The sequence below is a fragment of the Apiospora hydei genome (assembly GCF_038363865.1).
Source record: "Apiospora hydei strain CBS 114990 chromosome Unknown utg000004l_segment0_segment0, whole genome shotgun sequence".
Classification (NCBI taxonomy): Eukaryota; Fungi; Ascomycota; class Sordariomycetes; order Amphisphaeriales; family Apiosporaceae; genus Apiospora; species Apiospora hydei.
In genome coordinates this window covers 3,814,844-3,841,948 of record NW_027117363.1, presented here as the reverse complement: position 1 = coordinate 3,841,948, position 27,105 = coordinate 3,814,844, and the positions used below count along the sequence as shown (strand labels likewise).

Here is a 27,105-nt window from a genome sequence, read left to right as displayed (position 1 = left end):
CAGAGTTATTTCTTCTGCCCCTTTGTTGCCAACCGACCAATATATAAGCTACCCCTATTCAACCGCCACACACACATACACCCACACAAGTAAGAAATAGGGGTAGCTCGTACATCTTTTTCTAGCCAACCTCAAAAAGACTTCCAATCCACTGCCTGTTCCCACGCATGAGCGGCCTTGAGTATCGTAGCCTCATCCCAAAACTTCCCCACGATCTGCAGACTACAAGGCACCATGACGCCCGGATCCGCCTCCGACGGCACCAAGCCAACCGGCACGGCCAACGCCGGGTGTCCCGTCCCGTTGAAGCCCGCCGTGTTCTCCGTCATGCCGCGGCCCGCCTCCATGTGCGCGACGGGGCTCGCGTCGGCGGGCGGCAGCGGGAACGCGGCGCGCAGCGTCGTCGGCAGGATCAGCACGTCGTACTGCCGCAGCGCCGTGTCGTAGCTGTCCCGCAGCCGCCGCATCAGGTTGACGGCCTTCCCGTACGCGAGCGGGTACTCCGACCAGCCGAGCTCGCCCGCCAGCAGGCCCTCGTGGCTGAAGGCGCTCATCTTGCTCAGGGCGTCCTGCGTGTACGGCAGGCCCTTGCGCTCTGCCAGGTCCGTCAGCATCACCTGGCGCCGCCCCGTCGCCCGTCCCAGCATCCCCATGTGGTTGCCCATCTTACTCATGACCGAGTAGATAGCGCGCGATGATGTATGCATAGGCACCGACACCTCCTCGACCACCGCGGCGCCGAGCTTCTCTATGAACACCTTCGCGGCCGCCAGAAACTTGGCTTTGACAGCGTCATTCATCGCCGCGCCCTCGAGGCCCTCTTTCAGGATCCCTATGCGCAACCCCTTGGCCCCGTCCGCTCCGCTAGCCCTCAGCTCGTCCGCGTAGCAAGGGACCTGTCCCGGGAAGGGGCACCCGGCACCCTGACGATCGTCGAGCCCGTCGGCGCCGGCCAGGACCTCGAGAAGCGTCGCGCACTCGAGGCAAGTGCGGGTCATGGGGCCGACGAAGTCGACGCTCGCGTCGTTGCTGGCGATTCCCGTGTATGGAACCAGACCAAACGTGGGCTTGAAGCCGTACAGCCCGCACATGGCGGCGGGGATGCGCATGCTGCCGCCCTGGTCGCAACCGACACCGAGATCTACCGCGCCCGCTGCCACGAGCGCGGCCGTGCCCGAGCTGCTGCCACCCGCCGAGTAGCCCCGGGCGAAGGGGTTGTGGACAGGGCCCGTTGCCGCCGTCACGGACACGGCACCCCGCGACAGGTTCTCGCACACGGCCTTGCCCGTGATCTCGGCCCCGGCCTCGAGCACGCGAGTCGCGACGGTGGCGTCCGTTTTCGGCGTCCAGCCGGTGAACGACTCGGTGCCCAGCAGGCAAGGGACCTGGGCCAGCGCGATGTTGTCCTTGAGGCACACTGTCTTGCCCTTCAGCGTCGTTGATGAAGGGCTAGTGTGCGCGCAACTGCAGCGCCACGCCCAGGCGTTCAAGGCGTTTTCTGCCTTTTCTGGGAAGTGGACGTCGAGCCTGGGCGTGAGGTTGAAATCAGGTGTCGGCTGGTAGTCTTTGGAGTGAGAGGTCAGCAGTTTAGTCATTGAATGGCAATACTCGGATCTGAAGAAAGTAAAACGCCCAAAGGAGATGGGGGACCGGAATACCATCCATTGCTGAGACCGTCTCAAACGTCTGTCGTGCCCTTTCGAGCAACGTGGTAAAGTCGTCTACATCTTGCTCGGGTATTTCATAGCTAATTGCAGTCGCGATCCTTTGCAAGTCTTCCTTAGTTACCGGCATGTTGTTTTATCTAGAGATGAGAGGATGGAAACTTGTATTGAGAATATCGTAGTTCCAAGTTGAATAACAACCAATAATAAATCAGTTGTTCAGACCAACAAACCAAGGGTTACCTTCGATCCTTCGTGATGTTGGCGATAGTTGGGGTATCATTAACAACAAATATGTCCGTGTTCGGCATGACTATTATCGGACCTTCACCGGGTGCTCCCGACTACTTCGGCATACATCCGATGCTAGGCCCCCAAAGTTGCACATGTATTTCTCCAAACAGATATGAACCTTCTTTACCCTAACTGATAGTCAAATCTTACAGCAATCAGTTAATTTACGGTGGCCCTCTCGCTGCCATGTGTTAGTTTAGAGCTATCACCACTCTTGGCGAAGCTGTCACTTTTGCACCAGATAGTTAAGAGGGCGTTTTGTGCAATATTGCAAATCTTCGCTTTTTCTGGCCCAGAGCAGAAGCCTCTAATTAGAACTCCAGTACTGCATTTACACCAATGTCTACCGTGTCTGTCCGAGTCGCGAGACAGGGGCCGTTCTTGTTTCCCCAGCCTCCCTTGACAGCCAAGGCAGTTTCCTCCCCTCCATTTCTCTGCCTGTTGTCCTGTTTCATTTCCGTAATGTAAACGAAACTGCTCCATGGGGTATCTCAACGAAATAGAAAAAGGAAGCCAATAACGCTGGTTTGCTTCCCTGCGAAGCAAACGCCGAACCAATGCAAAGTAGAACCGAAAACATGCTGTGCTGTATGACATGACCATGTCTTCCACTTGCCAACATCCACAATGAAACACAGAGTAAAGCCCCGGAGATGCGAAACCGCCTCTGCCAGTGGGGCACGCAATCGCCAAAAGAAGTCGCGAGAAGGGAGTGGCATCACTGGAAGGGATTTTTGGCGTTGCGTTTTCTAGGAGCCGAGGATGACCCGTCTCTCTGGGAACCGGTTACCGTTTTGGCCCATGGTGGCAGCCTGCTGCTGATTTGCCCAATGCTGATTTGCCCACTCTTTTGTGCCCTGAACTCTTCAAGAGCGATCTGGTCATTTTGCCGATGGATGTTTGCAGGTTGGCCGCGAGAAGTAGAAGATGACCGCCCCTGTCCAGGAGTGACCTAGTGATCGTGTGAGGTTAGCAAGTGTCGAAAGGAGTCGCTGCCTTTAGACTTGTGTTGTAGACCCGTACTGCAGGCCCGATTATTGAGACGTAGAAGAAGCAAACGAAAAAGTTGAATGGGGCTGTCCTACTGTGGTGTCGGCCTTGTGACGGTGAGTGGAAATCTCGTGATCCCATGATGCTTGCGGCAGGCTATCCCAAGTTTTTCGTTTCGCCGCAATCTCACCAGCCTCCATCTGAGCGAGCTTGATCGGTGGCAACAAGCCAGCCACTATAGCGTCGACGAATCTAGACGAAGCTGAAGACGAGTCCATAACTGCCCACTTTGTCTCACGGATGCCCGGCAACTGTCTTTGGTTCTGCTGCTGTTCAAATGCCGCCGCCACTGTATGGGCTACCGCACGACATCTTGCCGCATCGCCGCCGCTTCCTTTCGAGGAGAAGACTCTACCAAGCTCGCCCTTAAAGGCCTGGATATTATCCCAATACACATTTGCCTGTCGTAGTTGCGTACTGGCACCGGGAACAGGCGCGATAGACCCTCCCCCGACACCTGGTGCACAGCCGGTGCAGGCAAATGGGGTGATGCCGACTGGTGCACCAATTGACTGTGGGCCGGCGAATGAGAAGTGCCATTTGCTACAACATTTCGGCTAGATGCGACGGGTGCAGGAGCGGTGCTCCAAATACCACCAGGAAGGGCCTGAACTGAGTTCACCATAGTCAGGCCTGCTGGCTGAGCACCTGGAGCGGCGAACATGGAGACGTGCTGCGGCTGCCCATTGGCGGCAGCTAGAGACTCCGCAAAACCAGGACCAGTGGGCAAAGGCCGGCCTTGACGTGCATGAAACTCGTTGATCAATCTTTGTGCTTCCACCTCTTCTTCTTGCACCAGGGTCTCTTCTTCAAGGGCTTCCTCCTCGAAAGTGTCCGTCATCACGATCGATTTGACATGCGATCCCAGATCCGACTTGAGTATACCGTCAAGTACAGCATCCTTGCCCAGATGCTCCATCACCTCTCCAGGCTCCGGGTCGCTTGGCATGTTGAACAGCTCCGCCAGACGCTGTGCTTTGGGGATCGGCTTCTGGTCGTCAACAACGCGCTGAGCCAGTTGCATCTTGAAGATTTGCCTATGATGCAACTTCACCTCAAGGGTCCCACCGCAGACGAGGCGGTAAACGAAGACGGGCTTGGTCTGACCGATACGGAACGCTCGGCCTACTGCCTGTTGCTCTTGCTGCGGATTCCACTTCGAATCCATAATCACCACCCGATTCGCACTGGTGATGTTCAGTCCCAGGCCCCCTGCCGTTGTTGAGATCAAGAACACCTCGTAAGTCGACTCCACTGCGTTGAAATCTCGCACCATGCCCGGGCGTTTGCTGGCTTGCGTTTTCCCATCGAGCCTTAAATAGTGCCGGCGCCTGGTCCGCAGGATCTTCTCCAGGTAGTCCAACGTTTTCATGGACTGAGAGAAGATGAGAACTTTGTCGCCCTTGGCTTTGCTCTCATCGAGAATTTTATCAAGGAGCAGCATCTTTGACGAATACGATGCTTCCTTGAGGTCTCCAGCAGACATCATCTGCAGCAATTCGCTGACTAGCACAGGGGGCAGGTTGATTCGTTCTGCTTCATCAGGTCCATCTTTGGCGGAACCGTGGTCTTTCTGCTCTTTTAGTAAAGCCCTGAATGCATCTGGGTGGTTGCAAAGGACGGTCAGGGTGGTGGCACTGGCAAGCAGCTTCATTGATCCTTTGTCATCTGTTTGATTGAACTTGATGTAGGTCTCGTAGAGAGCGCGTTGCAGTTTGGTAAGCGGAACGCTGATAACGAACTCCATTTTCGGTGGGACGTCATGATGCAGAACTGCGATAGTTCGTCGATGCACCTTTGGCGCAACCGTCTGCTTGAGGGCTCGCAGTTTCGTCAGTGCTTTTCTCTTTTGGGCACGGCTGCTGTCCACAGACAAACCCTCCTCAATCGGTCTAGCATAGTCGTGGTCAAACTCTTTCTTGTTGGAAAGATAACCAGGACAGACCCAATTCAGCATTGAGTGATACTCCTTGACGTTGTTTGCTAGGGGAGAACCGGTCAAAGCGATTCGGGTCCTGGTTCTGAATCTCACGGCTGCGTTATGTAACTGGGAAGTCTCGTTCTTCAGCATGTGAGCCTCATCAGCCACCACGATATTGGCCTCGTCGAACAAGTGGCCAGCCAGCAGGGTATTCTGTGCGCAAGTCTTGAAAAGAGTATAACCTATGACCAAAATTCCGCCGAAATTTGCCCAGTCGACAATCTGATCATGTCGATCACGAAGTGAGGTATCCGCATCGATTTTGTATAGATTCTCCGACTCATTCCCGAGTATTGGATGCCTATCTGGTATCCAAATCAGGAGCTCGTCGGCCCAGTTGTTTATGAGCCCTGGCGGCGCAAGGATTAATGTTCTGGATTCTTTCAACTCATCCGGAATCTGACCGGAAATTGACGGGTCGTCAGACGCAGCCGCATCTGCAATCGTGACTAACAGAGTGATGATCTGCATCGTCTTGCCTAGGCCCATGGTGTGTGCTAGAAGACAGCCTTGGCGACTCTGAGAGTCTGCAACTAACTGGTTCCACATGAAACGAACTCCTTCGACCTGATGCTTCTTGATACGGCTCGCAATATTATCAGGGACGTAAATGAAGCCTTGGTCATCTTCCTTACTCTCATTGATGAGAAGATGTGAGTTCTGGCTAGCTTCCGAGTGTCCTTGAGCAGCAAGTTTGGCACGAAGTAATTCCCGTCGTTTCGCTTGCTCCTTAACGCGAGCTCTGTCACTGTCTCGCAGATTCTGGGCCGCACGATCCCTTTGGATTGGTCTGCGCTTCTTAGTCGGGGACACGACAGGTTCCTCCTCAGTCTCGTCATCATCAGTGTCTTCCGAGATGACTTCTGGCTCCTCCAGCTGTTTGGGATCAGGTGCTTTTGACTTTGTGCTTGCAGAACGGTCGGCGGGGGTTGATGATGGGGTGTTGTTGTCAGACGATGATCGCCTGAGTTCTTTGACCAGCTTGCAGTAAAAGTCCATGAACTCTTTGAACTGGCGTGTTCTGGAGCACAGGTTTCTTTTCATCTCGTCGCTTACCTGCCAGTATTTCCTCAGGGGGGGTGCCACTCCCTCTGTGTATATATCGAATAGCCGTGCCATGTAGCAGGACACATAATAGTGTCTTTCACTTTTGTGTTGGTCGTCGTCTTTCTTTCCGTACTTCGGGTCCAATGGAGAACTGGTCCATTGGTGACCGAGATGGGGAATAATGTAATCTTCCCAAAGGTCGGACCCATCTCCTAGTGCATCCATATAGATTTTGCAGATGCCGAAAATGACCTCTCGGTATTCATGGGGAAGCTCTTTCAGGGTATTCTTCACTTGCTGCTCATAGAGGCCTCGCAGGGTTGGCGAGGAACTTGGGGATTCTTTGATCAACGCTTTACGAGCTAGAGACGACATCTTAAGGGTTGAAATCGGTTGCGATGATTGGCTCTGGTTCTTTAAGCTCGGTGACGGCTTTTCTGGCGTGACAAGGTCCACGACACCCAGGGGATAGGAAGAACGTCTTGGTGTCTCAGGGGGCCTCGATATACTTGGTCGCAAGGGCGCAGGTGACTGAGTCGCCTGAGTAAGGTCTGTAATTTCGTCCAAACCATCAGCATGCTTGCCCAGCACATCGAAGATGGAGGGAGTCGAACGGCTAGGATTTTCCACCTCGCTATTGCCTGCGACATGTGCTGGTACGTTTTCTTGAACTGCAGGCTCTTCGTCATTTGACGGGGTAGATAATCTTGCGCTACCAAAGGCGACAGATTCGGCACCGGGCAGCTCAGGAGCTGGGGCGCCTAGATCGTTGCCGATTGCCTCATGCTCAGAGTCAATTGCCATCTCATCTTGTGGTGGAACTTCTTCCGGGAGAGGCGCGTAATCCTGCCCATCGTCTTCAACAATGAAATCATCCTCGGAGTCGCTCATTAGTAGTTCCCCTTCATCGTCGTTGACTTGAGGGCGAGGCCGCTGTTCACGTTTCTTGGCAGGCCTCCGAATCACGTTCGAAACCCTTTTCGGTTCCAACGGTGACTTGAGGACATCAAGCCTCCATAGCCATTCTTGCAGGTCTTGCACTGTAGGTTCAAGATTCCCCATACTGGACTTGATGTCAGCCTTGTTGCGCCACTCCTGGTCGGTTATTTCTGCGCGCAGATCACCGAGGCGAGTTTGCAGATAATTTATACGTTTCCGAGCATTGTCGAGTGCCGCTTTCGGACCAGATCGTCTGGCCTTGTTCCACTCGATGTTCGCACCACGCTCCAAGTTGGGCAGTTTTCGCTCAGTCCAGGCTGCGATATATTCATTGACGCCTTCATCAAGAGCCAAGTTAACATCATTCGCTGACAGCGTAGTGTTCACTTTTGCCATGGCCTCGACGCGCTCTTTCTCCTCGGCCTCGATCTCCGCCCATGTATCTGAATCGTACTCGTCGCCGCTATCAGACTCGCCAAGAAGAGGAAGCACTTCGCCATGATCAGGGTCGTTGGCCCCAAAAACAGTGTCAGCTTTTGCAGGTGGGCGGTCGGGTCTGGAACTTGGTAAGGGGGTAAGGCCTTGACGTCGGCGTTCAAGTTGAGCTTGCCGTTGGGTTTGTCGTTGAATTTGACGTTTGTAAAGTCGACTGACCTGCCGGCGCCGGCCAGCAGGAACCTGTTCCCGAAGCACAAACGTCATATCCGCGTCGGTTAAGCGAGAAGAATCGAAATCAATCATGTCGACACGAGTAAGAGAATCTTTACCAAGATACCAAGACTCGTCGTTTGTGAATTGACCACTTGCAGGCATGGCGGGATCCATGATTGGTGCTTGAAGGAAAGGGTTTTCCTTGAGACTACCCTTGCGCATCAACTGCTCGATCACATCGGCCTGATTAGGTATGACCTGACTGGCCCGCCCCAGAGGATGACCAAGAACTTGTGAAGGTTCGACCCTTCTCTTCTTGCGACTAGGGGCGTCGTTGGATGATATGCCCTTAGCATGACTGTTTTCCTGGTGACCATCAGAATCCGGGATAGTAGCCGATGTGGCTACTGCTGCTGCTGCCCTTTCCGCCACGGGTGCTGGGGCTCGGACAGGGTCCAGCTGTAAGACTACCTGGTCTTCTGAAGCTTGTGACATCCGCTCAGCCTGGAGCTTTCGTTTTCTGGTTTCGATATCCTCAATCTCGTCGTCATCATTGTCTGACATGACCTCATCCTCGACCTCGTCTTCCAGTTCTCGCTCGACTAGGTACTTTTTGTATTTGCGGCTGCGACGCCGAAATTGCGAAATGGCATCTCGCAACGTGTTCTTGTGTTTGTTTGCCTTGACACCGATATCCTTGAAGAAACACTCGTCATCGGCATCCTTGAGAATACTTATACCATTGATAAAGTTGTCCCGTAGTGCATTCTCAAGGCGGGCAGGGTCTGGTAAGATCGGAGGGTCCTCGAACGGTTTCCATGAGCGCTTGCTAGTGCATAGTTCTTTTACAACTCGATTGGTATCCCAATCCCAGGGATCATTCCCCTGGGCTGCTGACGGGGCCATTGTTTCGATCCAACAGTCTCAAGTTGACACCAGGTATTCGCGTCCGGCCTAAGGTAACCTCAGTTCAGTAAGCTCTGCAAAGATATGAAAAATTGGTGCTGGGGTGCAGATTGACGACCAGCATGGCAAAATATGTAGCTGGAAAGTAGGGAAGGTGGGGGTAGATTCAAGATGAGACGTTTGGTGATGGTGAAGGGCCAGAAAGCCTGGAATGCGCTCCTCGCAAGCAGTGATATGCGTCTACCCCAGGCGCTAGGAGGCGTTGCTGCCTACATACCTTTTTTCTTCGGTGAACAAGTGCAACGGTCCGAAGCATCACCGACAGGCCCTGGGGCTCGACTCCAAGATCGCGACAAGGTAGACGATACTGAAATGGATGCCAAGTGTGTAGTACTTCGAGTGCTCAGAAGATGGCGTAAGCAAATCCTGATCCGATTGACCTTGCACGAGCAGGGCAGGCGCAAGACCAAGCGAGAATGGGGATGTTGTCTTGTGAACTGGCAGTGGGAGTTGTTGGCCCGGATAGGATGTATGTTGTCTGAGTGCACACAGGTGTACAGATGATTGAATGGATGTATCCCAGGGCCAGTGACGAGTGTTTGCATTGAATCACCTGGTGAATATATGCATCAATCGCCGATTGTGAACCGTGAGTGTAGCCGGTCGGGTCGAATCGCCAGGTGCTTTCGAATCGTGGTTGGAACAACAGGCGGGATCGTGGGTTTATCTGATTATGAATTTCGACAGGTTCATCGCGTACGAAGTCGGACAATGCATTGTAGGGCAGTGAATACGATTGTTTTTGTTTCCACTGTCCGATCGCAACACATCTTCAAAGTGAATGGCGGGGAGGCTCTGAACAATCAGTCGGCAGGCCGCAATAGCTGAACCACGGCGTGGGGGAGAGGTAGGTGGTAGAGGTAGGTAGGTATGTAGGTAGGTCGTTCAATCGGTTCACGAATCTCAACTGGAACCTACACGCGCCTGCGAATAAGGTGAGGCGCGACTTGCTCGAGACCATCCAAGACATGGGACTTGGGGTCAAAAGGCGCTAAGGTTGCAATTTAGTGGGAAGAGCCTGACCAGGCAGCAGGGGTCTCAGCAGGAGGTAGAGCTTGAGTGAGGTGGGGGTGGGGCAAAGCGGCTTCTGCATTCAATTTGATGAATTGATTGATCAATTCTCCCAGCTCGATTCCCATCCACAGGCTTCCATGTGAGACAGCATGAACTGAGAAACCGAGACATGTGGTAGAACCAAGAAGAAACCGTTGCTACAATGGCGAGAGTGCTGCTTTTCGTCTTGACGATACTTCCCTTGAATGGTCGACAAGCCTGTTTGTCCAATTAGAATAATTAGGTCTGTCCGGTGGAATAAACGGTTGAAAACGTCATTCCAATAGAGGGATTAACCTAGACTGTCCCCTGGTGCGTACAGTACGACGTAAGCTGGCAATAGCAGCGCTTTCAGCACCAAGGGGAAAGTACATCTTAAGTCGTGATTGTTCTACTTCCACACATATATCTACATGTGGTTATACAATCCTTCAAGAGAAGATATCTCCTCCGGTCTGAAATTCCGCGACTACTTCATGTTCCGACTACCCAGTACTACCTACCGTGAACCCCACATAGATTCCATCTAAAGGCACAGCTAAAGTCGCATGGCAGACCATGCCGTGGAAACCTTCCGTCATCACAGGAGGCAGGCGGGGTTGCTAAAGCAGATTCGCATCCATCTCGTGAGAAATCCATCCCATTAATAAGCCACTCCGAAGAGCTCCCCGGCATTCTCTCCCGAAGCTAGAAAATTAAGGAGTGTAAATCCTTTACAACTGCACTTTGAATACCTAGCAAAAACTTCAAGTATTTTTTGTTTCTTTCTTCTTTATTCTCAAAGCTCATGAATGATAGTGCAAGGTGAACAAGTCCCTTGATACTCCCTCCCGGCCCCCCAAAAGGATATTGTAGCCCCGCGGTCTGTTATATCTGTACACCCAATCACGCCTTACAAAGCCTTGGCGACTCGAGCAAGATGCCTTCGACCCTGCCTGCAAACTACCCGCCTGATCTCACGGCCTCGGAGAGCGAACGGCTGGTCGAGGTGGTCAAGGACTGGGCGGCTGCTCACGGACTTTCTGTTCGGCCACCGGCCACCGTCGTGTCGGCCGAGACCGACCCGGTCGGTATCCTGTCGACTGCCGTGCCGGTGACCATCTTCCCCAGCCCCTTTCCGCAGATCTGCTACGACCAGGGCAAGGTGGCCCAAAAGGCCTACAATGAGCTGTATGCTGCTATTAGCCAGGATGAGGAATTTCTAGCTCAGATTGTCAAGAAGTAGGTATACCCATGCCAAAAGAGGTTGAGATGCAAATCGCTAATGCTGTGTAGTATCGGCGACAGCGATGACTTCATCACAGAGCTGTGGAAGGTTCACCTAAAAGTTAAAGAGGAGGGTTATGCCCAGGTAAGCAGCATGGCAGGTCTGAATGGCTCGGACTATATGTACTGACCAAATTCAGCATTTGTCCCTTGGTCTATTCCGTTCGGATTACATGGTCCACCAAACCACACCCGAAGCAGATCCTCAGATCAAGCAAGTCGAATTCAACACTATAGCCTCGTCTTTCGGAGGCCTCTCATACCAGACTTCGGCGCTGCATAAGTAAGAGTTTGCACTTGCTTCTCCCGACGAGCAACTTCACTGACCAGACCATAGGTACTTGGCCATAAACGAGTATGCTTTGCTGGAGCAGCCGATCTCACAGGGGCAGCTGACCCTCCCGACCAACTTGAGTGCGCGAGGCCTTGCTGCTGGTATCAAGCAGGCCTTCATCGCTTACGGTCATTCCGCCACCCCGCACCCCAAGTGCGTTATCTTCCTGGTCCAGGATGGCGAGCGCAACGTCTATGATCAGCGCCACCTCGAGTACGAAGTCCAGGCGCCGCCGAGCACCATCCCAGTGTTCCGGCTGCCCTTCTCCCAGATCAAGCAGCAAACTCACCTTGCCGAGGGCGACGGCCGACAGCTTTTGTTCAGCCCGCCCCAGCTCCCGAAACATACCTTTGAGGTCGCTGTCGTGTACATGCGCAGCGGCTACGGCCCAGGTGACTACCCGGATGCCTCGGCCTGGGAGGCCCGCTACCACATCGAGAGGTCCGCCGCCATCAAGTGCCCCAGCGTCCTGACGCAAGTTGCCGGCACCAAGAAGGTCCAACAGGTTCTTGCGACACCCCCGAGCGATCCCATGTCAGAGCCTTCGATCCTTCGCCGCTTCATCGGCTCAGATGACGGCCGCAATACACGGCGCATCCATCATGCCGACGACACTATTGCCGCGCTCCAGCGTACCTTCACCAATATCTACCCGCTGGACAACAGCACCGCAGGCCAGAAAGCCCGCGCCATCGCCCTCGATGAAGACCGGTGCCAGTCGTACGTGCTGAAGCCGCAGCGAGAGGGTGGCGGCAACAATATCTACCGTTCGGCCATTCCGGGCTTCCTAAAGTCCATGCCCGAAGCCCACTGGGGCGCCTACATCCTCATGGAGCTCATTACGCCGCCCCCTGTGCACAACACAATCCTGCGCCTGGGCAAGCTGGAACAGGGCGGTGTTATCTGCGAACTCGGCATCTACGGGACCTGTCTCTGGGATCAGCGCGAGAAGCAGGGCCACGGCATTGTCATGAACGAGCAGTCTGGTTATTTGTTAAGAACCAAGGGTGACAAGAGTGAAGAGGGTGGTGTTGCGGCAGGCTTTGGTTGTATGGATAGCTGCGCGTTGGTGGGCGGAGGACATGCCAAGAATAGCGGCGAACGACATGTTTAAATGTCCATGCCCAAACACCGCCATCGCATCGTCGGTTTATGCATTATAGATAGCGAGGACGTTGGGTGAGAAATAAGTCAAGACAAAATACCTATAGGTCTCCGTCACTGGTATTCGTTCGAAGCCATGTTAAGAAAGTGTCTTTGTGACAATCACATTTGAAAGAGATGTATGTATCTTGTAAAATAGATTGTCTATTCATTGGTAATGCAGGCAAAATTTTGCCTGTCAAGTCTTTCGAGATGATATCCTCGCGACGCACGGAGATGAGCAGGCTGTCTATCTACGTTCTTCATGATCAGAATGCATCTTTCCCCTAAACCGCAAAAACGCCGCTTGGATGATCCAGTTCATGTCGAGGAATTCGAGAGGAAAAAGTAATGCGAAGATGACGAATCATCTATCAACTCCTTTCGTTCTTCTCATGTCCCCTTTCCGACCTTCACCAGTCTGTTGAAACCTGAAACTCCCATTGCCCTCTCTACCAGACCGATGAAGATCCACGTAAAATGCCCAAAACCTTTGCACAGATGTACAGCATACCCAACAGCACGACCAAGACACTTACAAGCTCACGCGGGAGGAGAACAACTGCAGCAACAAGAACAACACCCCATCGACGAAGACGAGCAATGCGGTGGTCGAAATTAGCATCGCTAGACATCGTCTCGTCAGGTGCGCCTTTGTACCCGTGTTTCCATGGACGATCACCTTCCCAGTCTGAGTCAGACTGGCTTTCTTCGGTAGTATCGTCGTTTTCCTCAGGCTGGGGTTGTCAGCCAAATTGGAAGCCTCCAGGGAAGCCACCAGGTCGGCGACCACCACCACCAGCTGAGAAGCGAGCGCCTCCGAAACCCTCTCCACTGCCAAAGCCGCCACCGCCGTTCATCATGCTGAAGAGGATCTCGGGGTCAATGCCACCCATGCCTCCACCCATGCCGCCCATTCCACCGCCTCCCGAGAACATGTCGGAAGGATCAACCAGATCTTCGCCGCTATCATAGCGAGCACGTTTTCTAAGCAGACGAGTTAGTACCCAATATATCACAATCTAATAGCTCTCGGACTTACTGAGGATCGCTCAAGGTTTCATAGGCTTCGCCTATATCCTTGAAGCGCTCGGCGGCGGCGTCATCTCCGGGGTTCTTGTCGGGATGGTGGACAATAGCCAACTTTCGGTAGGCCTTCTTGATCTGGGTATCATCGGCGTTCTTTTCGACATTGAGAATCTTGTAGTAGTCCTTTCGCTGACTCTTCTTCAGCTCAAGCTCCGCCTTGCGAACCTCCTTGGGAATGGTTCTATCCTCGGGGTCCATCTCTTGAATGGACTTCCACTCGCGGACAGCATCTTCCCATCGGTCGGCTTGACCCAGAGCATTGGCCTTCGTCTTGCGTGCCTTGATATATTGCGGGTCGAGACTGACAGCTCGGTCGCAATCAGCCACTGCCTCATTGTACTGCCTCAGCTTCAATCGGCAAAGCGCCCGGTTCTGCAGGAGCTTGGCGTTTGTACCACGATTAGTAGGGTCCACCTCCAAGGCTGACGAATATTTGTCAAAGGCAGCCTGCCACCGGCCAGCCTTGTAATCGCTGTTGCCTTCTTCCTTCATGCGGTCAAGCTTCTGCACAGTCCGGAGCCACTTGACGGCATCCCGGAAGTCAGGGTCGCAACTGAGGGCCTTACGGAAATGTTGGATCGCCTTTTCGTTGTCTCCCTGGCAATACAAAGCACGCCCACGCAGTACCAACGCTTCGGGATCCTGGCTGTTGAACCTGAGGAGGGACATGGCTACGTTCTGAGCCTCACCGAGAGAGTTGATACCGCCAATCTTGAGGTGGGCTGCACCTCTCATCAGCTGCCACTTACGAGGCTTCATCGCTCCGAGGCCTAGGAGCTTTTCGGCTTGGTCCAACGCATGCAGCACCATGGAACCAGAGGTGCCATTGTGCAGAGCATCTTGAGCGGCCCTGACGTGCGACGACATTTCCTTGGCTTGTGCCATATCCTTGGCCGAGGCAGGGGGCTGGATGCGGCTGAAAGTTGTCAGGGCTTCTTCGGGCCGACCTAAGCTGGTATAGATACGAGCAAGCCGAAGCAGAAACTTGGCGTTGGTCGGATCAAGATCAACAGCTCGGGTGCAATCCCCGAGAGCAGCTTCATATTGCCCGTGGGACATGTAAGCTGCTGCACGGTTGCTCAAGAAGGTTGCCGAGTTAGGAATTAATTCCACGGCTGCGAGAGGAAATGTCAGTCAGCATTCTGTATTTTGTAATGGGGGCGAAACGGAAAAATTGGTAGAAACCAGCAGATTTGAAGCATACCTCTGGAGTACTGTATAATGGCATTCCGGTAATCCCTCTCTTTGAAGAACTTATTCCCAGCAGCCTTGTACGACTCAGCCTCGTCTTCTGAAGTGGGCACCGGGCTGGAGGGGTTGGACCGGTGAGGTGGGGGAGCTGGCCCTTCGTCATTTGTGGGCTCCTTGGTCCCGTTGGTGTTGGGCGGGATGCTTATGGGCACCGTGACCTTCTTCTTTGCAGGAGGCTGAGGCTTCGCCGGGGGGAAGATGGAGGGGCGGCCGAGGCCTCCCGGTCGACGTCCATTTTGTCGAAGGAACTGCGGTCGCTCATGGCGGATAAGGCTGACAAGCGCTTGTACTCGTCGGGGTGCAGGTTGAGAGGATGTGTGTTGGGGTCTGACTTATTGCGCCGCGACGAGAATGAAGTGCTACCGAATGAACGGGTGCTGCGAGACCTTGCAGATGGAGGGGGCACAGGAGGAAGGTCCTTCTGCGTATTCTGCGTACTCTGCGTGTTCTGCGTGGGCGATGCGGACCGAACGGGCTTTCTCCCTATCGGCTTTGCTTGAGGGGCAAGTCTTAATAGGCGACGTAGAACCAGACCGAGATCGATTGGCGTGTGGACTGCGATTCTCGTCGTTTTCCCCGGTCGCGTGCTTCTTGGTGGGCGAGGGAGAAGCAGAGGGTTTCTTGGGCGAAAAGAGACCCTTCATTTGGAGGAGGGAATAGAAGATTCTATACGTTACTTTATTAAACCCGATTCCAAAAAAAAAGTTCCCACACCACCTAGAATGGCAGGGCCAGGGACTCGGTTCTGTCCGCCCTAAGCACCTCCCCAAACTTTTTCAGAAGCCTTTGCAGCTGATTGTATGTATCCTAAAACTTTCCGCCAAAGGAAAAGCCCCGATTAGGAAAACGGCCCTGGAATGTGTGTGTGTGTGTTGAAGCCAGCTCATGCAAGCCCGTCCTCTTTGAATTTTTTTTCCTTGGTTGGTAGCCCGGTTTTTTATTCTGTGTCGCGGGTGGATGCTGTCCAGTGTTCACCGCAATGCGCGCAGGTACAAACGGTCGGTCGCCTTCTGGAGCGCAGCGCTTGACTCAGCTGCAGGTCTGACGTCTTCAGGGAATTAGGCTGTTGGCTTGCTGGCTGCTGGGAGCAACTATAACACGAGTCGATATTATCGCTGGCGTGCTCGTTATAGCACGGAACGCAACGCGCCTAATGCGATTTTAGAGCCGACTCGAAAATAGACACAAGGTAGGAGGTGTTGCAGCGTAGTGCAGCACAGCGTAATGCAGCCGCAAGGAGCTATGGCCTGAGACAGTGTACTAAGGGGAGGAAAAGCCACTACTAGGTCGCGCGTTTTGGTACGGGCCAGGTGCTGGAGGTGTGTGGAAGGTTGAGACAGGAGGTGCGCAGAAACAATATGATATTGAGCTTCGGGAGAAGACCAAGAGGATGAGAGGTTCGAGAGAGACCAGAGTGAACTTGAGAGAGGGACGAGCTTCCTCAAGATTGGTTTTAAAAATGCGACAGACCAACGAGCCGCCCGCCCATGACACTACCTATGTATTTCCATCCGGTCAGAGGGACCATTGATGAACTCGGTTTATCAGCCTAGCACAGCCAAACCCCCAGTCGGATTGCACAAATTCCGTGGTGGCATGCCACTTTGTTCTCTGGTTCCTGACGGGATAAAAAATCCTCGTCGCCAATCCGTCTCCTCTCCCCAGCCCGTCGATTTTTTTTGTGAAATTGGAGAAGCGAGAGCCACCCAAGTGCAGAATACCTTTTTCACTGGCTATACCCACGCGATAGGCAACGGTATAGGGTACTCCAGAATAGGCCCCCACACTCGCAACCGCCGCCCAACGTTACCACAGCAAAAAGAGTGGTTCATCCAATAGACACAGCCAGACTCGGCAGTGTTGACCTCCAGATGCCACCTCCAGCGCATAACCGTCGTCCCAGTGGCCAATGGTGCAAGTGCTTGCAGATAGGTAAAATGAAGAGGTTGACCTCGGGGGTCGCTCTTGCTCACTACGAGTACCTACTTCTATGGGGTCTTTGAAGGTTTGCTCGGATATGGGCCCCGGGGGCCACGAGCTGTGCTCGCTCGCTTCTCCTGGCTGGCTGGGAGGAACATCCTTGTGCGCCCGCTTTGAACATCAATAAGTTTTCATAACGGTCCTTATCCACCAGGGGGTGCAAAAGGGGCCCCTGCTAAAAAGCTAGGCACGTCCCGGCTGACTGCCTGCGCCAACCCAGCTCACTCAAAACTCGCTGATTCTCGAAGGTTCTGTGGAGGTGGCAACCTCGAAAACGAGGGCAAGGCTGATGGAAGCCGCATTGCCGCAGTCGGAGGCTGGCAGGCTGGGACGGCTGTAACACATAATATGGATTCGACCAGACTGCATGGGGGTCATGTGTCCAGGTACACTACTTGGCATATACGTCATCGCTTCCCTGCAGCAACACATGAACGCATTCATCGCGATATCTGCTCCAAACAACAGCGATCCAGCGAGGTCTGCAACCGATCATCATGAGGGCCACATTGATTTGAACGGCATGCTGTCATTTATGTGCATATCAATCAACAACGCATAACTCGAGGGGTGTTCAACTTATGTATGCAATTACATACATATGTACCGAATGCGTGCTTATTATCTAGGCTGATGCTGTTGTTGTCGCCCCTTGCTGTTGAGCCAAAACTTGATTGAGACACGCAGTTCACCCACCCATAGCTTGTTTTTTGTTTTTACAGGCAGGCATAAGCAAGGACGAGCTGCTGTGTGGAATACAAACATGTGTGCGGTCTCATAAAAATATCAACCATTTTGGGTCATAGTGTAGAGCCAGCCCATCCTACCTCACGCCTCTGTGCATCCCGTGAGTTATTGACTTTCAGAGCCTTCTTGAGAAGCAGCTTCCGAGTTGTTATTCCCTCCCACAATAGAGTTGACAAACTCCTGATATCTGAACACCTCGCCCCTTTTCCCTCCTAGTCCACCTGTCATATTCTTGCTGAACGCCCTCCGCCCACTGAAGCTAGCCATGATCTTCTCTACTTCTGTCGCGGAAAGTGCGCGCTCGCCTGACTCCGGAGCCGTATGTAGCAAAGCATCCCGCAGTTCTGCCAAATCTACCTGTCCACTATCGTCATCATCGAATGCCGAAAACGCCGACATCAGCTCGGCACTTGGGGACATCGAGGATAGCCCGGTTGCAATACTATTTAGGAAAGCGGCGAGTGTCATCGTTTGGGGTCCGCCAGGTGGGAAGTATTGGGAGAGGTCGGATGATCCCGAGGGGAGGCCTGTGTCGGGGGTGTCAGCTCTAAGGACTTGGCTTGTATCCATAAGTCTTGTTGCTTACCTAGCTGATTCAACATATCGACTATGTCCTCTCTGTTGACAACCCCATCGCTGTCTCTATCCAGGATCTGGAAGCCGTCTCTGAGGGTTCGTACCTGCGCAGGTTGAAGTTGTGATAAGGCATTGCCATGTGCAGCGCGTGACGCTGGTTGCGCTCGGGACGACATTTGCACCGGTGAGCCGAGAGAGTTCAAAGACGTGTCGTTGGTCTGTGTGTGTGACAGCGACTTTCTTATTTCGGATAGATCTGCTGCAGACGACGAGCTCACAAATCGCGACGGTGTGGGCATACTGCCGACCTTGGTAGCAGAGCCGGGGGGTGTCGATTGTCGTAGAGTCGATGGCGATGAAGGTGACTCTGGTCTACGGAAGGGAGAGCCTCTATTCGTGCCGCCGAAGCTGAGAGGCGAGGGTTTATAGCCAGCCTGCATCGCCTAACGTCGTAGATGTCAGTTGGGAATGCTCTATACAGCCAGCTCCACTTGACGATTCAATGTTTACCATGGATTGTAAAATGGAGAAGGCTGGCGATGTATGCAACTAAAAGTCTTGACTTTTATGCAGAAGCAAAGTTCAAGTTACGCAGATGCTGATGCCGGTGCTGGTGCTGGTGCTGGCGCTGATGCCGGATGTATGTAGGCGTCAATGGATCCTCGTACCGGTTCGATGTCGCTTGATTGTTTACAAGGGAAAGCAAGGGGAATATGGGAATGGCGCGTACCGCCAAAGGACCCTCAAAAAAACCTGGGGATGGATTTCAGATGAATTCAATTGGGTAGGGGCCGCCAGGAACAGAAGATTATAGCGATTGATAGATACAACATGGACAACAATCAGATTCCGTTGAAGTCGCTACCTACATTCCCATTGCCCATTTGCAACCAGATTTGGATGGCCAGTGACAGTCAACAAGTCGGCTGATTTGACCGGGCAACCAGCTGGAAGGCAAAGGATCCTGGTCGGTCTGGCTCTCTGGCACCTAACCTTAGAAGGTAGCACCACAGGTAGCACCACAACATTACTTAAAGAACTGGCCAACTGATGTGCCCGCGCTAGCATCGAATTGCACAGGCCGCCCTCCGGCTCTAATTCCGGGGGAGTAGCAGCAGTCGGCTGGTACCTGACTTACACGGGGCTTACTGCTTACTGTACGGAGTACGCCTGCATCGATAGTACCCAAGTCCCAAGGTAGAAGAAACTGTGGCTTTTTATTCTCTTTGGGTCACTGTAGGTGAGGCTTGCAATCCTGCCATGCAATAGGTGCCGGTTTTGGGACACCCAACCCCGACCCAACCGCCCGGGTTCCATTCCAGTTTCCAATTTCAGGGTCCTCTGTTCCACCAGATACCTACCAGAAGCCGGCTGGGGCTATCTCCATGGAGAGAGAGGGTCACTTGCCCGTCCATACATGCTTCGATGTTGTAGCGGGATTGAATTAGCACATGGCAAGATATGCCAGTTAATCTCCCCTATCGTGCGTGACCTACAACACTTGGCATTTTGTGACGAATCAAATATGACAGCAGTATTGCAATGGATGTCCGTGGTGCTGTCGCTCTCACTTATTCCGGGGGCCTATACGAGGTACTTGTGAGGGTGTTTTGTTAACACATCCTGAAAGCCATACGCCTATGTATAGGTAGGTGGTATCTTGACTACTCCTCTTGCTTCACATCATGTAGACCAAGACGGTCCCATCGGGCACATATCACCAGATACATCCGACATTGTACGTAGTATTGTAAGAGATGGGTATCAGCGCCAGCTCAAACACCAACTCCAGTAGCCAAACGCTAGGCCGGAGGAACTAGACTCTACCTGCAAACAGACTCTAAGTAGGTGGGCATCGGGTTTGAGGATGATTGATTGATGAAATTAATTATTGTCGACCTTCAGTATGCGCCTACTTTAACAATGAAGCCCGCTCATCAGTCCCTGGTTGCCCGTAGGTAGAGCCATATGTACTCGTCTTCTCCCACCGAACCATTCATTCCGAGATCTTCACCCCAGGGGAACCGATGGGCGAGCTGATTACCGCTCTTTAACAGCGTTCGGGTGTCTCAAAAGCCGCCGAACTGTTACTTCGGCTCCACGAATGGCAGGGGCTGTTTGTCGATCAATTTCCAAACCCCCTTTTATCTTGCCTGCCCCCATCCAATTCCGAGCGAGCTGGACCGACCGCCAGGCCAGGTGAAGGACGACGGGCATTTTGGGAGAGCGCATCAATCATTCCTGTCACGCGAAGTACCTACCAGACACCCAGGCATTGGCTTTTGCGGCAGCCGATCAATTGAAGCCGAGAGAGTTCAGCAGAGGCAGGACTAGCCCAGAGCTTACAACAAGCCGCGCGCATTCCCACATACAGCTCCAGCCAGACAGTGAGTGCTACGCTGTTAGGTGCTGCACCAACGCACGCACGACGCACGCCCACACGAGCTCACACTTCTCGGTCCCACCCACCAAGAAGACGGGCAGCGAGGGGGCTTGAAGGGGAATTGATTGGAGCGAACGAACATGACTTCAATCCATGGCTCCTTGCCTCAACACACGCGGATCACAACGACTCAGTCTCACTCGAATGGTCAGCCCGGCGCGGCGAACCCGCGCGCATCTTTGTCCTCTTTTCCCCCTTCGCGATCCGCCTCGCAGATGTCGCACAGCTCTCGACCCGCCCGGTCACCACAGCCGCCTATCGCGGCCGATACCGACCGCACGTCCGATCCTAGCTCCAAGTCCAACAAGAGGTCGTCGGCCGGCAGTCGTACTGGCGCATCCTCCCAGCACTCCTCGCTATCGGCCCCGAAGCGCTACAACCCCGATGCCCAATCACCTAGGCGGCTCCGGTCGCAATACCCACGCGGCTCAATCGATAACCATGTCGAATATATCCTTGTGGCATCCTTTGACATTGACCGTGGCCCGGTGATGGAACACCAGTACCCTGTGGCCATCACCGGAGACGAGCACATGCTGGCCGAGCTCATGCTGCCGGACCAGGCACACGTGCGCAATCAGGATTGGACCATCTTCTTTCTGCACAAAGACACGAGCCAGGAGGAAGACGAGGAAGATGCCAAGGCAAAGGCAGAAAGGCGGAGAAGGCGAAAGCGCAGAAAGGACCGGGCAGCTGGACTGATCCCCGATCATGACGACCAAGAACCCGACGAGGACAGCGAAGAGGACGATGATAATGACGACGACGAATGGGACGATGAATCGACCGACAGCGAACCCGAAGGCGGAGAAGGCCCCCTTGATTTACGTCCTAAACTTGGTCAACACGAAGCAGGACAAGACGGTAAAGAGAGGTGCGGTAGTGAAGGCCATGGCTATATGTACACGGCATCCCTTCCTGCACATCTACAAGGTATGGCCCTTCGCCTTGTCTATGTCTGCTCCTGCTTTCTTCTACTAATCTAAAATAGCCTCTCCTGTTGCTTGCCCTCGAAGAATACTTCAAATCACCTGTCCCTGAAACTCTGGCGATGCTTTACGATGCTGTTAATGGCATGGATCTCTCACTGATGCCAAAATTGAGTTTACTTGAAAGGCACCTTCTGCTGGCAAGCGACAACAAAGACCTTTTCGTTGAGAAGTTTGCGCAAATGATTGAGATGCGCATGGCCGAGGACCAGAAGGAGCTGCTGAGCCAGCCAATTGAGTCAAGTAAGGGTACGCCGAAGGCGCAAGAAATATCTCGTGCAGGGACCAGAGCACATCTACAGGGCTCGCCCGGGTACTCGATCCCACGAGATACTCATGAGTTCGAAAGCAAAGTGCTATACAAGGGGATACCCATTCCTGTAAAGGTGCCAACTGCTGTCATGCCCGAGACCGTGGGTGACTTCTCCCTCATCAAGTTGATTCAGACCTTCTCGGACCCTCACGCCAAATCTCCTCAACCGTTTCCGGTTCATCCTCACTTGACAACAAATGGTCCAAATACGCATCCCGTTATCGTATTGGCCAATGCGCTTCTTACACAGAAGCGAATTATCTTCCTCGGCCACAACATGCCATCGGGAGATGTGGCCGAAGCAGTGCTTGCCGCCTGTGCTTTGGCCTCCGGTGGCCTCTTGCGTGGTTTCACGAGGCACGCATTCCCCTATACGGACCTCACCAAGATCGATGACCTCTTGAAAGTCCCCGGATTCATTGCCGGCGTGACGAACCCGACCTTTGAGAATCACCCCGAATGGTGGGACCTCTTATGTGATATCCCAAGCGGGCGGATGAAGATTAGTAGCAAAATCGAGAACACGCCCATCACCGAGGGCTTGATATATTTCCAGCAACAGAATCCGTCATTCGCCAATCTTTTGGGTGGGGCTAGCACGACTGCGAATACCGATCTGACGGGCGATATGGTTTTCATGGGTGATATCCTGAAAAGCATTGTGGCAAGACGCGGTGAAAGAGCCATCAGAGCAAAGTGGCGAGACTGGGTTCTTAAGTTCACACGTATTGCAGCGGCCTTTGAGGAGAGTGTATATGGAGCCAGCGCGTTGTACATAGGCGGCGACGAGTTTGAACATGTGGCAGGAGCAGGAGGCCATGGCTACGTGTGGGCGGACGACGCAGCTAAACAGAAGGAACTGGCGGGCAATGTTTGTCGGATCGAGGGCTGGAGAAACACCCGGAGCTACTATAGCTATATCCAGGTGGGTACCGAAAGCTACCCTTATTCATTGAAAGCATCGGCTAACCACTGCTGTAGGATCTGGCCCAGGTATACACCATTAGGCCTCTGAAAGGTCTGGACTTACATCACATGCATGACCGCCTAAGGACGCAAAGCTCAATCCGACGCAAAGTCGGGAGGTTTATTTAGCATTTGCAAAGTATGTTCACTCGTACGACGAGATCTGCCTGCTCCTTACGGTGGCGCCCGAATCGCACGCCGGTCTGTTCTACCTTGCGCTCGGCCTTTTCCACAAAGACAGGGACGTAAGGGTCAAGACTACGCACCTTCTGGAGCGGGTCAGCGACCACATGGGAGGACAGCACTGGTGGCGCGGACTCAGTCGGTTTGAGAAACTCGCGTACCATCGCATCAAGAAAGAAGCGGAAGCTGAGATGAAGCTCAAGCTTGAGAAAGAGGGGGTTGGGCCCCGAAGTTGAGAAGAGAGCCAGTTAGACAAGCCATGTCGGGCCATGATACATTTTGTTGGGAAGGGGAAACGTCGTTTCGTTGGGACTATTATTAGACGTCCCTTCTCATGCTTCTAGATCTAGTATCTCAAAGCGTGGGGTGCTGCGTGCGAGCGAGCTATTTATTCATCCGCATCGCTCTTCCTGTCATCTACGATGAAGAAAAGAGCACATACTACCTAACATAAGTATATATACTCGAGAGCCAATTTCATATCAAGATACCCATTACCTGGGCCTGCCTGGAACACACACAAATGGCGAAACGACCTGCTCAGAGCATGTACATCAATTCCGCATCGTTCAGGCCACCCTGCCGGGTCTCGAGCACCAATTCGTAAACTGGGCCAATAGTCTCAAGCAAGGAGCTCGCACGAGGTTGGGATGCTCAGCTTGGTTGCCTTTACGGGTATGCAGTTTCCCATTGGATGAATGGTAACAATGCATTCCAAGCCCTGCGTCTAGTGCTTAGTTCACCTGCACGTTGACGACAGGCTCATGTTCCAGATCCCCGGATCGCGCGAGAGTTTCTGGATCAAATGACCAACCTCAGGTCAGATTGATGCGGATCAGAACCAAAAACACGATGTGTCTAGTCTGCATCGCGCCTATTACGTAGCTTCCTCGTCGTTCATACCATCATTGATGCTCACTTACAGAAACATGCATCAATGAGTGATGGGTTTGAATGCAGCTGGGGTCAGCCTTCTTTGCCCAGCAATCAGCACTAGGCAGGATACAGGCATATTGCAAGACCGGCCTAGGCAGATGAACACATCAAATGGAAGGGAAGGAGAAAGAGGCTGGAAACATCCGGGATGCAGCTTCCCATGCTTGAAGATGACATATTGTTTCTGGGATGCAGCTTCCCGATAAACGGGCACCCCTTGTTAACAAACATTCACCATCAATGTTCCTTGCAACCCAAATTTGACACTTTGTGGGAAAGCTGTCATACCCCTGCCAGCTGATTTCTTGCGCATTTATAATACTTCGGGTCTGCCCTGTACTCAGAAGCGTAGAGAAATTTCGCTTTGTCCCGTCTTACAGCCGTACTCAGCAGTTCAACTTATCCCGTCCAGCCAAGCAAGGCCAAAGTAGTAGCCATGCAGTTCCCCACGATACTCGCCGCTCTTGTCGCTGCCGCCTCTTTCTCGTCAGCGGCCCCGACACAGCAGCTTGCCAAGAGAGAGCTTGGAGGTGTAAGTTGATTTCCTTCCGTACCTTGAGGACACAATCTTCATGTTTTCCCTCTTTCGCCTTGAAGGGACTTGCTTGCTAATCAGTTACGCAGGTCTTGATCTGCCAGGGAGTCAACGCCACGGGCCCATGCCACTACGAGGTCTACTCGATGCAGGACTGCCACGACCTGCCCGGTAACTTGTCGGGCAATGCAGCCACCTTTGCGCCTGATGGCGACAACTTCTACTGCTATCCGCGCGTGTAAGCTTTTGGCGGTCCTTTCTAGCAAGAGTGGTTCGTGAATGTTGTCGAACCGACTATATACTGATATCTGCGCCCACAGTGGTCGCTGCTCGGACATCTGCACCAGTCCGACTGGTTGCACGTTTGGTGCCGTCAGCTTCTCGTCGCCTGTCAAATACGACTTGACGTCGATACAGTGGAACACTCTCATTGAGGCATTCCACTGCTACGACAACTCAACCTCTACAGCAGCATCGTGACGGTCGACAAAGTCACACAAAGGAGAGAGGAAGGTGGAGACTGCAAGGGATTCGCGAATAGAGTTGAGCTAACGATAATGAACCCTGCCTACGGGGACGAGTAATATTAGGGAGTGGCCAGTGCTGCAACAACTGCCGGGGCTGCGATTGGCACTGCCGCTGGCGTCGGGAGTGGTTCGGCGTTTCAGGCTCTATGACGATGACGCCAGTGCAGTGTTGGAGGCAGGTTGGAGCTTGGGACGAAGAACGCGGGGAGCTACGATATCACTGATGCGGAGCCAAGATGTGCCTATGACATGAACATGCAGAAACATACCTAATACTTCCAATGGGAATGAATATAATGATTAATAAACGACTGCGACTTATGCTGGGTCCTGGACGTACTTAGTAATGGAAAGCAATGGTTCAATGAGCTTCCAAGGCCCAAAGGGGTATTGATATGGCTTGAATACGACTGATACTGGCAAGACTGGGGGCGTTCGGTCAATAAGCATTGACCGGGTGGTGGGGTTAACGTCTCCAAAGACAGTCACTTTTAGCGGACATGGCGGGGTTGCCAACACTTATCTACGACACACTTGTGACTTGAGTAAACAGGATATGTAAGTTGGTATTTGCCGTCGGCAGAAGCTGAAAGCCGCGCTCTCTTTGGGATAAACCAAGACCATTGAATATCACTACACGTGGAATCAACAGCAACCCGACCTCTCACCATCTACATCGTCTTCTCTCGTTGCATGTCATTCAGCCGACTCTTCACTGCTGCTACCACCGTTACCAGACGATCATTCTACACGATGGCGTCGGCATTTGAGACCAAGGCGACCATCGCCACCTTCGGCGGCAAGCTGCTCAAGCTCTCCCACAAGTCCAACGCGACCCAGACGCCCATGGACGTGAACCTCTACCTGCCCCCGGCCTCCAACGACAGCAAGGTGCCCGTCCTCATCTTCCTCTCGGGCCTGACCTGCACGCCCAACAACTGCTCCGAGAAGGGCTTCTTCCACGCCGCCGCCAGTAAGGCCGGCCTGGCCGTGCTGTACCCGGACACATCGCCGCGGGGCGCCGACCTGCCGGGCGAGAAGGACAGCTGGGACTTTGGCGAGGGCGCGGGATTCTACGTCAACGCCACGGCCGAGCCGTGGAAGAAGCACTACAAAATGGAGACGTACGTGACCCAGGAGCTGCCCGAGGCCGTCTTCGGCGCCTACGGCGACAAGCTCGACCGCTCCCGCGTCTCCATCACGGGCCACAGCATGGGCGGCCACGGCGCCCTGACCCTCTTCCTCAAGAACCCGGGCATGTACCGCAGCGTCAGCGCGCTCGCGCCCATCTGCAACCCGAGCCAGTGCCCCTGGGGCGAGAAGGCGTTCGGCGGCTACTTTGGCCAGGACGGCGACGCCAAGGCCCTCTGGGCCGGCAGCGACGCCACCGAGCTCGTCCGCGCCAAGCTCAAGAGCGGCGAGAAGCTGCCCTGCCTGATCGACGTCGGCACCGGCGACAACTTCTACAACCAGAAGCAGCTGCTCCTCGAGAACTTCGAAAAGGCCGTCAAGGAGACGAGCGTCGAGGGTGTCACCGTACGCTACCAGCCTGACTACGACCATTCGTACTTCTTCATCTCGAGCTTCGCCGAGGATCACGTCCAGCACGCCGCGAAATACTTGCTCTAGGGGCTGTAGTTAGCCTACATAGTACACCAAAGTAAAATAAATCAACGAAAACAATCTAGAAAACATGGTAAAGCCGTTCAGATTTCTGGTTACTTTGATGATAACAGTGCCCGACACCCGCCGTTGATTGACACAGTGCCATGGCTGATTGATTGGCTAAGCCGTAACACGAATTTTAACCCCCTATTAGAACCTACATACAGGTCAGTCAGTGTCTTATGCCGACTCATATTAAGCCTTGATCAAGGTAGCCTTGTTCGTACTCAGATCAAGTACAGACAAATCCACATCACTTTCATCATTTTCAAAGACCTTTTGAGTTTATATACGACATGGCACAGTATGGGTAATTCTTTGTGACCGCCCATTACAGCCGCTACTATCCATCACAGCGTCATATCAGCCATGTTGAGGCAAGGCAGTCAGTGGACAAGGGGTGGGATCTGAATTGGTATATTCCTGGAAAGCAGCCAAACAACGCCTCGCTAAAACACCATTTTTCTTGTTTTTCTCTCTTCTCTATTCCCTATGCTGCCGTAGAACGTTGGGCAGG

General features: G+C 53.3%; 8 protein-coding genes across 8 annotated transcripts; 4 read left to right on the top strand and 4 right to left on the bottom strand.

Annotated features, from left to right (window-relative positions):
• Positions 1-131: 131 nt before the first annotated feature.
• PG997_003744 (uncharacterized protein) lies at positions 132-1,794 on the bottom strand (the record flags this gene model as incomplete). The annotated part of the gene is made up of 2 exons (XM_066808059.1): positions 132-1,564; positions 1,659-1,794. 2 exons carry the CDS (start codon positions 1,792-1,794, stop codon positions 132-134), a joined length of 1,569 nt encoding a protein of 522 aa, XP_066671677.1.
• Positions 1,795-3,306: 1,512 nt separating this feature from the next.
• PG997_003743 (uncharacterized protein) lies at positions 3,307-8,532 on the bottom strand (the record flags this gene model as incomplete). Its single annotated transcript, XM_066808058.1, has 1 exon — positions 3,307-8,532. The coding sequence occupies one exon, from the start codon at positions 8,530-8,532 to the stop codon at positions 3,307-3,309; it is 5,226 nt and encodes a 1,741-aa protein (XP_066671676.1).
• Positions 8,533-10,564: 2,032 nt separating this feature from the next.
• On the top strand, positions 10,565-12,359 carry PG997_003742 (glutathione synthetase; the record flags this gene model as incomplete). Its single annotated transcript, XM_066808057.1, has 4 exons — positions 10,565-10,866; positions 10,921-10,996; positions 11,052-11,194; positions 11,249-12,359. 4 exons carry the CDS (start codon positions 10,565-10,567, stop codon positions 12,357-12,359), a joined length of 1,632 nt encoding a protein of 543 aa, XP_066671675.1.
• A 775-nt stretch (positions 12,360-13,134) lies between these two features.
• On the bottom strand, positions 13,135-15,372 carry PG997_003741 (small glutamine-rich tetratricopeptide repeat-containing protein a protein; the record flags this gene model as incomplete). Its single annotated transcript, XM_066808056.1, has 4 exons — positions 13,135-13,375; positions 13,431-14,592; positions 14,682-15,055; positions 15,167-15,372. 4 exons carry the CDS (start codon positions 15,370-15,372, stop codon positions 13,135-13,137), a joined length of 1,983 nt encoding a protein of 660 aa, XP_066671674.1.
• A 2,188-nt stretch (positions 15,373-17,560) lies between these two features.
• On the bottom strand, positions 17,561-18,474 carry PG997_003740 (uncharacterized protein; the record flags this gene model as incomplete). Its single annotated transcript, XM_066808055.1, has 2 exons — positions 17,561-17,982; positions 18,042-18,474. Coding segments are annotated over 2 exons (855 nt in total), but the record flags the coding sequence as incomplete, so codon positions are not given.
• Positions 18,475-20,554: 2,080 nt separating this feature from the next.
• Positions 20,555-23,161, top strand: PG997_003739 (Spindle pole body interacting protein; the record flags this gene model as incomplete). Its single annotated transcript, XM_066808054.1, has 4 exons — positions 20,555-21,430; positions 21,466-22,701; positions 22,758-22,769; positions 22,829-23,161. The coding sequence occupies 4 exons, from the start codon at positions 20,555-20,557 to the stop codon at positions 23,159-23,161; spliced, it is 2,457 nt and encodes an 818-aa protein (XP_066671672.1).
• A 1,136-nt stretch (positions 23,162-24,297) lies between these two features.
• Positions 24,298-24,876, top strand: PG997_003738 (uncharacterized protein; the record flags this gene model as incomplete). The annotated part of the gene is made up of 3 exons (XM_066808053.1): positions 24,298-24,393; positions 24,486-24,634; positions 24,717-24,876. 3 exons carry the CDS (start codon positions 24,298-24,300, stop codon positions 24,874-24,876), a joined length of 405 nt encoding a protein of 134 aa, XP_066671671.1.
• Positions 24,877-25,676: 800 nt separating this feature from the next.
• On the top strand, positions 25,677-26,552 carry PG997_003737 (S-formylglutathione hydrolase; the record flags this gene model as incomplete). The annotated part of the gene is made up of 1 exon (XM_066808052.1): positions 25,677-26,552. The coding sequence occupies one exon, from the start codon at positions 25,677-25,679 to the stop codon at positions 26,550-26,552; it is 876 nt and encodes a 291-aa protein (XP_066671670.1).
• Positions 26,553-27,105: the final 553 nt, after the last annotated feature.